This window comes from Desmodus rotundus, chromosome 1 (genome assembly GCF_022682495.2).
Source record: "Desmodus rotundus isolate HL8 chromosome 1, HLdesRot8A.1, whole genome shotgun sequence".
Classification (NCBI taxonomy): domain Eukaryota; kingdom Metazoa; phylum Chordata; class Mammalia; order Chiroptera; family Phyllostomidae; genus Desmodus; species Desmodus rotundus.
Genome location: NC_071387.1, coordinates 148,600,069 through 148,612,788, shown reverse-complemented (window position 1 = coordinate 148,612,788; position 12,720 = coordinate 148,600,069). Strand labels below are relative to the sequence as shown.

At 43.1% G+C, this 12,720-nt stretch overlaps 1 protein-coding gene and 1 pseudogene across 2 annotated transcripts in view; one reads left to right on the top strand and one right to left on the bottom strand.

Moving 5' to 3' along the window:
* Positions 1 to 4,453, bottom strand: part of LVRN (laeverin) — a 58,403-nt gene extending 53,950 nt beyond the window's left edge. The window contains exon 1 of one of the 2 annotated variants that reach the window (XM_053911641.2): positions 3,081 to 4,453. In XM_053911641.2, coding sequence (XP_053767616.1) covers positions 3,081 to 3,775 — 695 coding nt within the window. In that variant the 5' untranslated portion in view covers positions 3,776 to 4,453. The remainder of the gene's footprint in view (positions 1 to 3,080) is intronic. The other variant, XM_024563336.3, reaches the window with a different exon arrangement.
* Positions 4,454 to 10,806: 6,353 nt separating this feature from the next.
* LOC112307168 (small ribosomal subunit protein eS1-like) lies at positions 10,807 to 12,208 on the top strand (annotated as a pseudogene).
* The last annotated feature ends 512 nt before the right edge of the window (positions 12,209 to 12,720 follow it).

Below are 12,720 nucleotides of genomic sequence, written 5' to 3'. Positions count from 1 at the left end.
TGCCAATAGATGAAGTTTGGGAAATACTGCTTTGAGGAACATCAAGACTTGGATCTTGTTCTCAAGTTTCTACACAGGGAAGGAGGGAACCAGACACTGACACACAGAGCACATGTCCAAGGCATCCAGGAGGGGCTCCTACATGGCAGAAACGTGCTGGGCCCTGCCAAGGGGAAGAAGGCCAAGAACAGATGGGAAGCATACCTAGAAACCTCTGAACGTAGAAAATCATAACCTAAACATTAGAAATGGGAGACAGTGATGCCCTTTGAAAATCATTTTCTGGAATGATTTTCTTTCTTATTTCCCTTAGTGTTGAGTGAAATTATTTAAAAACATTAGCCTGTCCCCACTGTGATAAAGGGTCACCAAAGAAAAGAGGTAAATGTGTTCTGACTGCTGCATCTGAAACTATAGACATCCTAAGAAAAATGAAAAATCAGTAGGCAGTTGCTTCCCATATGAGAATCCTCTTCTTAAACTCATATCTACCAGGAATTCAGCAGATTCCAAGTTTCAATAACAGGATGGTGCTCCGAACAATAACACCCTGAGCTGGTGATAGTAGCCACCACTACACAGATTGCCAGTCAGGGCCCCTCTCTTTCTCATTTAATTCTCCCAGCACTCTACTGGCTGACACCTACTGTGTGTTTTCCATGAACAAGCTCAGAGAGGTAGAGGGACTGGCTCAAGGCACGTGGCTCAGGTTCAAACTCAGGCCCGTTGGGTATCTAAAATCTGTCTCACCACGTCATCACTTTGTCCAAGTTCTTCATGGTCTTGGCTTCAAGTAAGTCCTTTTCCTTTTCTGAATTATTTTGATTGGGTAAAAAAAGGTCTTGGTTTGGTGTTATTTATCTCAAACATCTAATTCTAATTTTCCTTTTTAACAAAGAGAGAGCCACTCAGATGTCTCTTTTCCTTGTGGCTTCAGAAGCAGAGACCCTAAAGAACAATTTTGAGGCAACAGCTCCTTTAAGAGGCCACAATTCTGGAGCTCCACCTTGCTCTATGAACATCTGCAAAACTTTATTAAGATTTCTGTCTGTTTGAATTTTAATGTTCTCAAAATATGGTTTCCGGTTACCACTAGAGTTGGCAGCACAATAGAAAAAGGGACTTTCCCATGTTTGCTGGAGCAGTTTATCTGAGTCACAGCCCCATTAAAACTTCCCCCTCAGGAAGAAGAAAGAGATACGTGAACAGATGATTTACTTGCTGACGGCGGGAACCACTATCAGATTTGTATGCACAGAGTGGGCATTTTTTTCCTCTGAACAATCTTGCACCCTGAACTACACAGTTATTTCAAAAGGTTTCCAGTGCTCACAGTCCAGTTACACATCATCCTAATGTGAAACTTTTCAGAAACAATTTTTCAAGCATTGATGCATTTTTGAAAGAGAAAAGCCAGGCATGCTGTCCTTAAAAACAAAAGTTACAGATTACACATCCACTAAGGCAGCTTATTAAACTTATTTTAAAACCCCTGAAGTTTTGAAAATAATACAGGAGATGATTTAGGGGGTAATTTAGTGGGTTTCTTTCTCATAGAGAACATCTGAGAACATTTTCTCTAATAATAAAGGGTAAAGTACATGCAATTGTGGAAACCGCAAATGCTCCACCAGTGCGTGAGTGAAGATCGCCAGTTTGAAGAAAAAAACAAAAACAAAAAACCTTTCTATGTGGAATCTAATGAACAAAATAAACTAGGAACAAAATAGAAACAGGCATGGATACACAGAACAGACTGGCAGCTGTCAGAGTGGAGTGGGATTGGGGAGACTTGGTGAAAAAAGGTGAAGGGATTAAGCAAAAAAAACAACCAAACAAACCCACATATACATAACACACAGACACAGACAGCAGTGTGGTGATGGCCAGAAAGAAGGGGGGATGTGGAGGGCCAGGTGGAGGTGGGCAAAGGGAGGAGGTGGAATGGGGATCAAAAGAGACTTTGCTTGGAGTGACAGGTGTGTGATGCAGAATGTAGATGATGTTTTATTGAGCTGTACACTTGAAACCTGTATGGTTTTGCGACCCAGTGTCACCCCGATACATTCAACTGAAAAAAGAAAAGAAAACTAAAAGACCTTTTTGGTATCTTCCACCGTCCTAAACCATTTATCCCCCAATGCTCGCAGGAGTCAAGTAATGTGGTCGCAGACCGTGGCAAGAGGCAATTCTTGAACTGGAAATATTCCGTGCGGGAGACATTAACTCAAATGAATATAAAGAGAACATATGTACACTACGTGAGCTTGCAAACTCAGAGGGGCGGCCTGTCATCACTTTTATGTATTTTTCCAGCAGAAGAATCCCAAACGCGCCGGCACGGACACTCTGCGGAGCTGTTCAAAGAGCTGGGTGGGGTAGGGGATACCGCTGCTCACCAGCAAAACCAGATGCGGGCCCCAGGCAGGGAGTGGGAGGGGATGAAATAAAGGGGATTCCGAAGAGTTGGAGAACTTTAGCACAAAGAAAAATTGCGAGAGCAAACAGCCCGGACGAGAGTCTATTTGTTGTTAGAGCAGCAGTTACAGAGCCCGGAGGAAAAAAGGAGGCAGAGTAGGGAGCTGAGTGAGGAGGGGTGGCGGGGAGGGGGGTGCAGCGGAGAGGTCGAGGGTGCGGTGGCCCCAGGCTTCTCCAACTTTGTGCCCGGAAATCACCTGCGGACCTCGTTAAAACGCAAGTTCTGATCCCTCAACCCCGCAACTATTACAGCTGTTGCTGGTCCCGGGACCAGACAATGAATACCAAGGGGTTTGTTTACTGCAGTGAAGAAATTGAGGGTTAGAGGAAACGGGGACTTTCTGACGAGAACGACAAACTTCTGAGGGGAGCAGCGACCTTAAAAGGGACAACGAGAGAAACATGGATGGACAGGGATGGGAATGAAAAGTGGCCGCGGTCTCGAAGCCTTTATTCCAAGCAGGATCTCTGGAAGCAAGGGGAGGAAGGAGGCGCTCTCCCGCAGGCTTGGGAAGGGCTGGAGACACGCGCGCTTGGAAGCAGGTGGGCAGCTAAACAGACGGACGCGGGGACCGAGGAGGACCGGGCCGGCTTGGCCTTACCTGCGCTCACCCTGGTCCGTGTAGACATTGAGGAAGAGCCCCTCCCTAGTGTTCTGGTACACGAGGCCCGAAAAGCTGAGCTGCAGCTCATAGAGGCTCCCAGGCTGCAGGGCCTCGCGGAGTTCCAGCACCATGTACTGCATGTCCAATGCGAACCACACTTTGTCCACCGGCACTTGGCCAACAGTGGCGTCTCCAGTGCCCGGGGATAGAGGACCCCGCACCTCGGCTCTGTCACAGTCCAGGTAGAGGCTATGCAGCAGCAGCAGCGCGGTAGCCACCGTGCAGCGCAGAGTGATGTTCACGCGGCCAGTGAAGTGCAGCGCTGGAGGCGAGAGCTCGTCCGGCCGCAGCCGGGGCCACAGCTCCAGCTCGTAGTGCAGTGGCACGAGCCAGGACGGCAGGCGCAGCTGGTCCCAGGGCCCCGAGGGTCGCCGGTCCGGCGTGACCGCCACCGCCGGCTCACGAGTGGGGCCGGGCTTCCGGGCGGGCGGCGACTCCCCCTGCCCGCTTGGCCGGGAAGGCCTGGGGTCCGGGGCCCCGCAGTCGTGAAGTTCCGACGGCGCGACGCGCGCGCAGTGGCCGTACAGGGCAGAGAGCACAGCCAACGCCAGCAGGAGCCCGGCTGCCAGCCCCGCCAGCAACAGGGCTACCGCGCGGCTCACGTAGAAGCCGGAGCTGGAACGGGGTCCCATGGCGGGGACCCCTGGAGGGGATGAGGTGAGACCCGGGAGACGGTGGCGACAGCTCGGAGCCCCCGGCCGAGTGCTCAGGGGTGGGACCCCCCCTTTCTTGTACCGTCCCTCCTCCTCCCGGAGGAGCTGGGAGACGGGAGAGGGCGTTTGGGACCACAGCTTCCCCCTCCCACCTAATCAGATCCAGGTTCCAGCCTTCCCACCCCTCCCGCAAGAGCCCGGGGAAGAGGCGGACCCGGCGAAGCCACGCGTGCGCCCCTTCGGGGTCGAAGGGAAAGACTTCGCAAAGAGGCTTCCAGAGTCGGCGCGAGGTGGGGACAATCTGAACAAACTCGAATTTGGACCCCTCCGGCAGTGATATTTGGATTCCTGGGATTTGTTGGGTGTGCCACGGTGCGGTCCAGGTGTTGTCGGGAGAGAGGCACAAAGCACCTTCAGCTCCTCGACAGCAGTGATGAGCTGCCGGCAGCCCACCCGTTGGCCAACATCGGATATGCGTGCGCTGGGGGCGGGGAGGCTTAAGAACCTGAACTTTTGGGGGTGCGTTCTGAAATGACCCCGCGAAGGACAGCCGCGCGGTCAGAACTTTCTTCCCCAGCCTAATCTTCGGCGCGAAATTCGCCTCCTTAATAAGCTCGGGACTCGCGCAGCACAGGCTGCGAGTGCTGGGATGGAAGCAAGGTCTGGCGTCGTGGAGCCTTTCGTAAGGCGTGCTGGAGGAGGGGCCGAAAAAACCCAAAAGCGTGGCGTCTGCTGCTCCAGGTGAAGGACAGGGGAGGGCCGCTGTACCTCCGGTCGGGACTGGGCGAGAAGCCGCCACTTGGCTCTGCAAATGCCAAGAACTGGGTGTCCAGTTCCGGAGCCCGGTCTGCTTCTCCGCTTCCCTGCCTGGGGAAAGGGGAATCCTGCTCTCAAAACCAGCCTTTTCCAAGAAAAGAGAATAAAACAACCCAGCGGCCAACTTTTCCACTCGGAAACAACCGAGCTGGAACACGTCTCCCAGGCGGTGCCCTAGTCGGTGAGGCCTTAGGCGTGGGGGCATCTGTTTGCAATTTAGCGATGCTCTGGGGAGAGTCCCGGGCCTGTGAGCGAAGTTCGGCATCTGCGTGCGCTCTCGGCTGAATTGGGAATGGGTTGCAAGTACTAACTAAGGAGGCGCTGCGGAAGAGGGAGGAGAGGGTGGTTAAAGATCCTGTTGCTGGCTGAAGATTTATTTGAGTGTATTCCGTCGTTAAACTCCTCCAGTTATTTCAGCACGAAGGGAATTTTTCCGTCACAGGCACAGAACTGTCTCCGCTTTATTTCTTGGAACTGTGTCTCTCTTTCATGAGAAAACCCTCCCACCTGAGAGGAGACAGGGTAAACCCAGGTGATTCTTTGGGAAATGTGATCTTCCCCACTCCTCATACTGAAATTAATCACATTAAAAGCAATACCAAAACACACCCGCACACAAACTTTCCAGGACAAGATGGAGAAGGGAGAGTTGGCACCAAGTTCACACAGATGGTTGTGCTATAATCTGTGGACCGGCCTCCTGATTCCAGGTTTGATTTGCTCTCTTCAGAAACAAAACAATCATGTTTTAAAATAATTATGACCACAGGCAGAAGATCCTGGGTAGAGTTTGGTAGCGATGCTCCTTCTATTTCTCTCTGCAAAACCTGTCTTAAGTCAGGCTGCCAGAATTGTGAGCTACTGAACTAGCAGGGGCCCCAGGATTTAGGCCATTGTCAGATGGGACTGTCACAGATGTGGTGCTAATTAATTATTGTCCTTATGACCCCCAGGACAATTTCTGGAAGGATTTTGAAGGATTCCAGACTCCCAAAGAAAGGTTAAAAAAAAGAAAAGGAGTTGTAACAAAATTATTTCAAATTCATGTTAGAGGTATGCCTTCCCTCAATTTTATATAAGAAATTCTATTGAAAAGTGAGTACATGGATACACGTATTTAATTCCATTTCTTTAATATCGTTAAAGAAATAAAGATTGGCTACTACACAAAAGGTCTCAAAGTAATAAAATCACACCAAATGATTCAATTTAAATATCTTATCAAAAGGGAAAATATCTCTGATGAGTCATTATTGCCACTCAAAAGAAGTTACAAAATAATATAGTGGCTTAGTTGTGCTTATGTTAATAACAAGGGAACTGGAAAATACTATATGAAATATTTTTAAATACTATTATATGAAATATTTAACATCTCAATGAAAGAGTAATTCTGGGACATAGATCAGTTGACAGAAAAAAAACCCAACTAAAATAGTTTAAAAATTTTTTAATGAGCTGCTTAGAAAACCTACCTGCTATTCACATCAGCTAAAGCAGTGATTCTCAACTGCGAGTCTTGGGAGTCCTCCTCCTCTGGACATTTGGTAATGTTTGAAGACATTTTTGTTGTCACAGCTTTGTGGGGATTGCTACTGGTATCTACTGGGTAGAGGCTAAGATTGGTGCTAAACATCCTACAGGGCATAGGATACCCACAACGACAAAGAAATATCCTGCCCAAAAAGTGACCAGTGCTGCTAATCAGAAATTTTAAGCTAAAGCCATTATTTAAGCCTTTTATATGCTCCCCAGGTGAAACTTAACCTTTGTATCTTGTGTCACTATTTACTTTTGCTGTTTATGTTTATGCTTTGACATGTCTACTGTTTTCCCATCTTTATTTCTTGGTACTTAAAATGAACCTCTGTAGTACTTTATTACTCTCTGGGGCTACATGACAATTTTTCTTCATTTACCTTGATAATATACTTTTTGAATAAGTAATATATTCATGAGTTTCAAAATCAAAACATGAAATTTTTAGGTCAAAATATGAAAATTTATGGGTTGAGTTATCCTGCATTCACCACTTACATAGTTAATAATTTGAACAATTTTTCATGTATCCTTTCAGCATTTACTTATGCAAATCAAGCAAATACAATTATATACCTTTGCATTTCTCTCCTTACAAAAAAAATAGTATACTAAAAATGCAATTCTGCACCTTACATTTTATTTATTTAACAATATATCCTGAATATCTGTCCACATGAATTCACAGATATATTTCACGTTCTTTCCTACAGCTGCACAGTACTACATTGTAGGGACATATCATTGCAAAAATTTCCCCAGCTTGATTATTTGAAAGGATTTAGCAAATTCCATAGAGTATCCATAGCCTTTTATTTAAAGGAAAAGGATATGGTGCAGCAAGAGAAAGAATATAGGCAAGTATTAGAGGACAGAAAGACATCCCATGTGCAAGCTCCCCAGGGGCCTTTGTTTACATAATTGGACCATGTTGTGTCATCAGCGTCAGTCACCAGGGTCTGTGAGAGGAATCATGTTTAGAGAAAATTCATAGGAGAAACTCTTCCAGAGGCCACCTAAATAATCAAGCCAGGGTTTGTCAGACCCATAAATCCATTGACAAATCATCAATAAAGAAACTAACCCTCGGGGGACTCCAGGGAGAATTTCAGGCTTTAATTAGCACATCATTAATTGATTTAGTGTCAAAAAACAGATATCCAGGCCTGGCTGGATGGCTCGTTTGGTTGGATTGTCATCCTATACAACAAAAGATTGCAGGTTCGATTCCCAGGCAGGGGCACATACCTAGGTTGCAGCTTGATCCCTGATCAGGGCACATATGGGAAGCAACCAATTGATGTTTCTCATTCACATCTCCATCTCTCTTTTTCTCTCTCCCTTCCTCTCTCTCTGAAATCATTGAACATATCCTTGGGTGAGGATTAAAATTAAAAAATGACATCCAGAAGAAAGGGAGAGTAAAGACCACTGAAAATCCTTTCCTCCATAAAAGCAATATGAACACTGGAAAAATTGTCAGAATTAACTACACCAGAACTCAGGAAAGTGACCAAAAGTTTACAGCAATCTGAGGAGTGTTTGTTCAAGAATAACAGCCAAATCTCAGTAAAACAAACAAACAAAACCACGTGGAGATTTATGGCTTTTAAAAAAATCCTCATTGAGGATATTTTTTAATAGATTTTAGAGAGAGAAGGGGAGAAAGAGGGAGAGGGAGAGAGAGACAGAGAGAGAGGTGGGGGGGAACATCAATTGATTGCATCATTTACCTCCAGTATGCACCCCAATGGGATCCCTGACTGGGAATGAAACACATAACCTTTTGGTGTACAGGACAGTGCTCCAACCAACTGAGCCACCCAGCCAGTACTGAGCCTTATGGCATTTTAATATGCTTTATTCTCATTGTTTTCTTTTTAGCTCTTCAATGGCCTTAAAAATCAAGAGCTTGCTAGCATGGTGAAAACAGGCAACATGGCAGCCACTGGAAAGAGCATAAAAGTGTTAAAGTCCCTTTAAAACCTCACTCTCAGATTATTGTCATCATTTGAATCATTTGGTGATTCCCAAGAACTCTACTCTCAAGGCTCTATTTATCTGACCTGATTGAGTTCACCAAGTGTGAACAGCCGTTCCCCAGCAGCATAGGTTGAAAACAATCATAGGCGGTTGTTTAATATTGCAACTGCCTGAGGTAAACAAACAATTGAGGCAATTCCTAAGCTCATCATAAAGCTTAAAATGAAAAACTCAGTAATTAGATGTCTTTAGCAGGCTTTGAAAAGCTCCAACATATTCCTGAAAATCTAGAAGGACACATGCATGCATAGGGCAATGCACTTGACTAAGACTATACATATCTCAGAAAGGACTTGAGAAAGCCCTAAGCTCTCACATCTAGTATTGCTCAAACCAAAAGATCTTGATAGGGGAATTCAAGAGTTAAAGATTTTACTCTCCAGTTTCATCCATGCTGTCATGAAAGGTAGGAGTTCCTTCTTCCTTTCTGCTGCATAGTGTTCCATTGTATAAATGTACCATAATTTTTTGATCCACTCATTTACTGATGGGCACTTAGGTTGCTTCCAGCACTTGGTTATTGTAAATAATGCTGCTATGAACATCGGGGTGCATAGGTTCCTTTGAATTGGTATTTCAGGATTCTTAGGCTATAATCCCAGCAGTGGAATCACTGAATCAAAAGGCAATTCCAATTTTAGTTTTTTGAGGAAATTCTATACCTTTTTTATGGTGGTGCACCAGTCTGCATTCCTACCAGTGGTGCACTAGGGTTCCCTTCTCTCCACATCCTCACAAGCACTTGTTTCTTGATTTGTTTATGATGGCCATTCTGATTGGTATGAAGTAGTACCTCATTGCGGTTTTAATTTGCATCTCTCTGATGGCTAGTAATGTTGAGCATCCTTTCAAATGTCTGTGGGCCTTCTGTATGTCCTCTATGGAGAATTGTCTGTTCGGGTCCTTTGCCCATCTTTTAACTGTGTTGTTTGTCCTCCTGGAGTGGAGTCATGTGAGTTCTTTATATATTTTGGAGATCAAACCCTTGTCTGAGATATCATTGGCAAATATGTTTTACCATATGGTTGTTTCCCTTTTCATTTTGCTGATGCTTTCTTTAGCCATGCAGAAGCTTTTTAATTTGATGTAGTCCCATTTGTTTATTCTTTCCTTTATTTCCCTTGCCCTAGAGGATATATTGGTGAAAATGTTGCTGTGTGGAATATCTGAAATTTTCCTGCCTATGTTTTCCTCTAAGACTTTTATGGTGTCATGGCTTATGTTTAAGTCTGTTATCCATTTTGAGTTTATTCTGGTGTATGGTATAAGTTGGTGGCCTAGTTTCATTTTTTTGCATAAACCATTCCAGTTCTCCAAACACCATTTGTTGAAGGGGCTATTTTTACTCCATTTTATGCTCCTGTCAACTTTGTCAAGTATTAATTGACCATAGAGACACAAGTTTATTCCTGAGCTCTCTATTATGTTTCATTGATCTATGTACCTATTCTTATGCCAGTACCAGACTGTTTTAATTACTGTGGCCTTATAATATAGTTTGATGCCAGGTATTGTGATCCCTCCTACTTTGTTCTTCTCAAGATTGTTGAGGGTATTTGGGGTCTTTTTGGTTCTATATAATTTTGTTAAATATTTGTTCTAAATCTGTGAAATATGTCATTGGTATTTTAATAGGGATTGCATTGAATCTATAGATTGCTTTGTGTAGTATGGACATTTTGATGATGTTAATTCTTCTGATCCATGAACACAGTATATGCTTCCATTTATTTGTATCTTCCTTAATTTCTTTCTTCAATGTTCTGTACTTTTCTGAGTTCAGGTCTTTTACCTCCTTGGTTAAGTTTATTTCTAGGTACTTTATTTTTCATGTTGCTATAGTAAATGGGATTTTTTCCTAGTTACTGTTTCTGATATTTCATTGTTGGTGTACAAAAATGCCTTTGATTTCTGAAGTAAGCCAGGCACAAAAGACAAATACCATACAATTTCACCTATAAGAGGAACCTAATAAAACAAACAAACAAACAAATGAGCAAAATAGAACCAGAGGCATGGAAACAAGGAACAGACTGACAGCAACCAGAGGGAAGTGGGGAGAGGGATAACAGGGGAAAGAAGGGGAAAGGTATGGTCAAGGAGCAGGTATAAATGATCCATGGACATGGACAACAGGGTGAGGACAACTGTGGAAACAGGGGGTGGGGTGGGGGAGCAGGGCAGGGGAGAGCAATAGAGAGAAAATTGGGACAACTGTCATAGAACAGCAATAAAAAAAAACTGTAAAAGGAGTTAAAAGATTTTTACTTCAGGTATAGATGACAGGCTTAAGTGATTAATCTATGTGGAAAGCTCTTATTCCAAGAACAGGAATGCATGACCTACAGTGAGTCCAGGTCAACAAGCAATTCAACCTTTATGCCCCAAGGCTCTGTAAGCAATTGAGATTGTATGTGAGCCATTGTGTTCTATTGTGATGAAGATAAAGAATTCTTGGTCAGCAGATAATGAAATACTAGGAAAATCACTGCTGGACTGCAATATTTATCTAATTAACCTTTTTTTTTCAACCCCCTTACACTTTTTTCCTTATAAAACAGTCTGCTTGAGGTGAAATATTAAGATAGTTCTGGGGGTACATAATCCGCTGTCTTCTCAGATTGCTGGATTCTGAATAAAGTGCCCATAGAGATTCAATCCTTCTTTCTCCTCATTGATTCAGGTACAGACAGTCAGGATGAATGCAGACTTTTCTGGTTTTAATCTCAAATCAATAACCTAACTTTACACCTTAAGAATTAGAAAAAACAAAAGCAAACTAAACTCAAAGGTAGGGAATGATAAAGATTAAGTAGAGATACACAAAATAGAAAATAGACAAACAATAGGGAAAATCAATGAAACAAAAAGTTGGTTCTTGAAAAAGAACAACAAAATTGACAATTCCTTAGGTAGAATGACAAAGAAAAAAAAGAGAAAAGACACAAATAACTCAAATCAGAAATGAAAGTGAGGCACTTTTGGCTCTCTGAGCAGCATCATGGCGGTGGGCAAGAACAAGCACCTGACAAAAGGCAGCAAAAAGGGAGCAAAGAACAAAGTAGTTGATCCATTTTCTAAGACAGATTGGTATGATGGGAAAGCCCCAGCTATGTTCAATATAAGAAACATTAGAAAAACACTAGTCATGAGAACTCAAGGAACCAAAATCACATTGGATGGTCTGAAGGGTCCGTGTATTTGAAGTGAGCCTATCTGACCAGCAGAATGATGAAGTTGCATTTAGAAAATGCAAGATAATTACTGAAGAGACAAAAACTTCTGACTAATTTCCATGGTATGGATCTTACCCATGACAAAATGTGCTCCTTGGTCAAAAAATGGCAGACCATGACTGAAGCTCATGTTGATGTGAAGACTACTGATGGTTATTTCCTTCATCTATTCTGTGTTGGTTTTAGTAAAAATTTCAGCAATCAGATTCAGAAGACCTCTTGTGCTCAGTATCAACAGGTCCACCAAATCCAGAAGATGATGATGGAAATCATGACCCAAGAGATGCAGACAAATGACTTGAAAGAAGTGGTCAATCATTGATCCCAGATATCATTGGAAAGGACATAGAAAAGGCTTGCCCATCTATTTATCTGCTTCATGATGTCTTTGTTGGAAAACTCAAAATGTTGAAGAAGCCTAAGTTTGAATTGGGAAAACTCATGGAGCTTCATGGTGAAGGTAGCGCTTCCGGAAAAGCTACTGGTGATGAGACACGTGCTGAAGTTGAATGAGCCGATAGATAGGAGCCCCCAGTCAAGATTCTGTTTAAAATTCAGACATTTAATGGTGACATATAAAAAGGCCTATTTGTAAAAAAGAGGAAAAAAAAGAAATGAAAGTGAGGACGTTACTATCAACCTTACAAAGAGAAAGGGTAATAAAACAATATAAACAGTTACATGCCAACAAATCAGTTAACCCTCCAAAATAGACAAATTCTATGAAACATGCAAATTATCTCAACTAATTCAAGAAGAAATAGAGAATCTCAACAGACCTATAAAAAAATAAAAAGATTGATTTAGTAACAAAAAAAACCTCCCTCAAAACAAAAGTCTTAGACTAGATGTCTTGATCAGTGAATTATACTAAACACTTAAATAAGAATTAAAACAAATCCTTCTTAACTCTTCCAAAACATTAGAGACCACACCAAGACACATCATAAGTAAAATGGCAAAGGTTAAAGACATGGAGAAAATCTTAAAAGCAGCAAGAGGAAGACAGTTGAGCTTCTGTAAGACTACCAGCAGATTTCTCAACAGAAACATTTCAGGCCTGAAGAGATAAGAATGAAATATTGAAAGTGATGAAAAGCAAGGACCTACAACAAAGACTCTTTTATGGCAATCATTTAAAATTGGAGGAGAGATAAAGAGCCTCTCAGATAAGAAAAAGTCGAAGAAGTTTGTTACCACCAAACCAGTATTACAAGAAATGTTAAAGGGCCTGCTTTAAGAAGGAGGAAGAAGAGGAGGAGGGACAGGAAAGAAACATAGTTAAAGGAT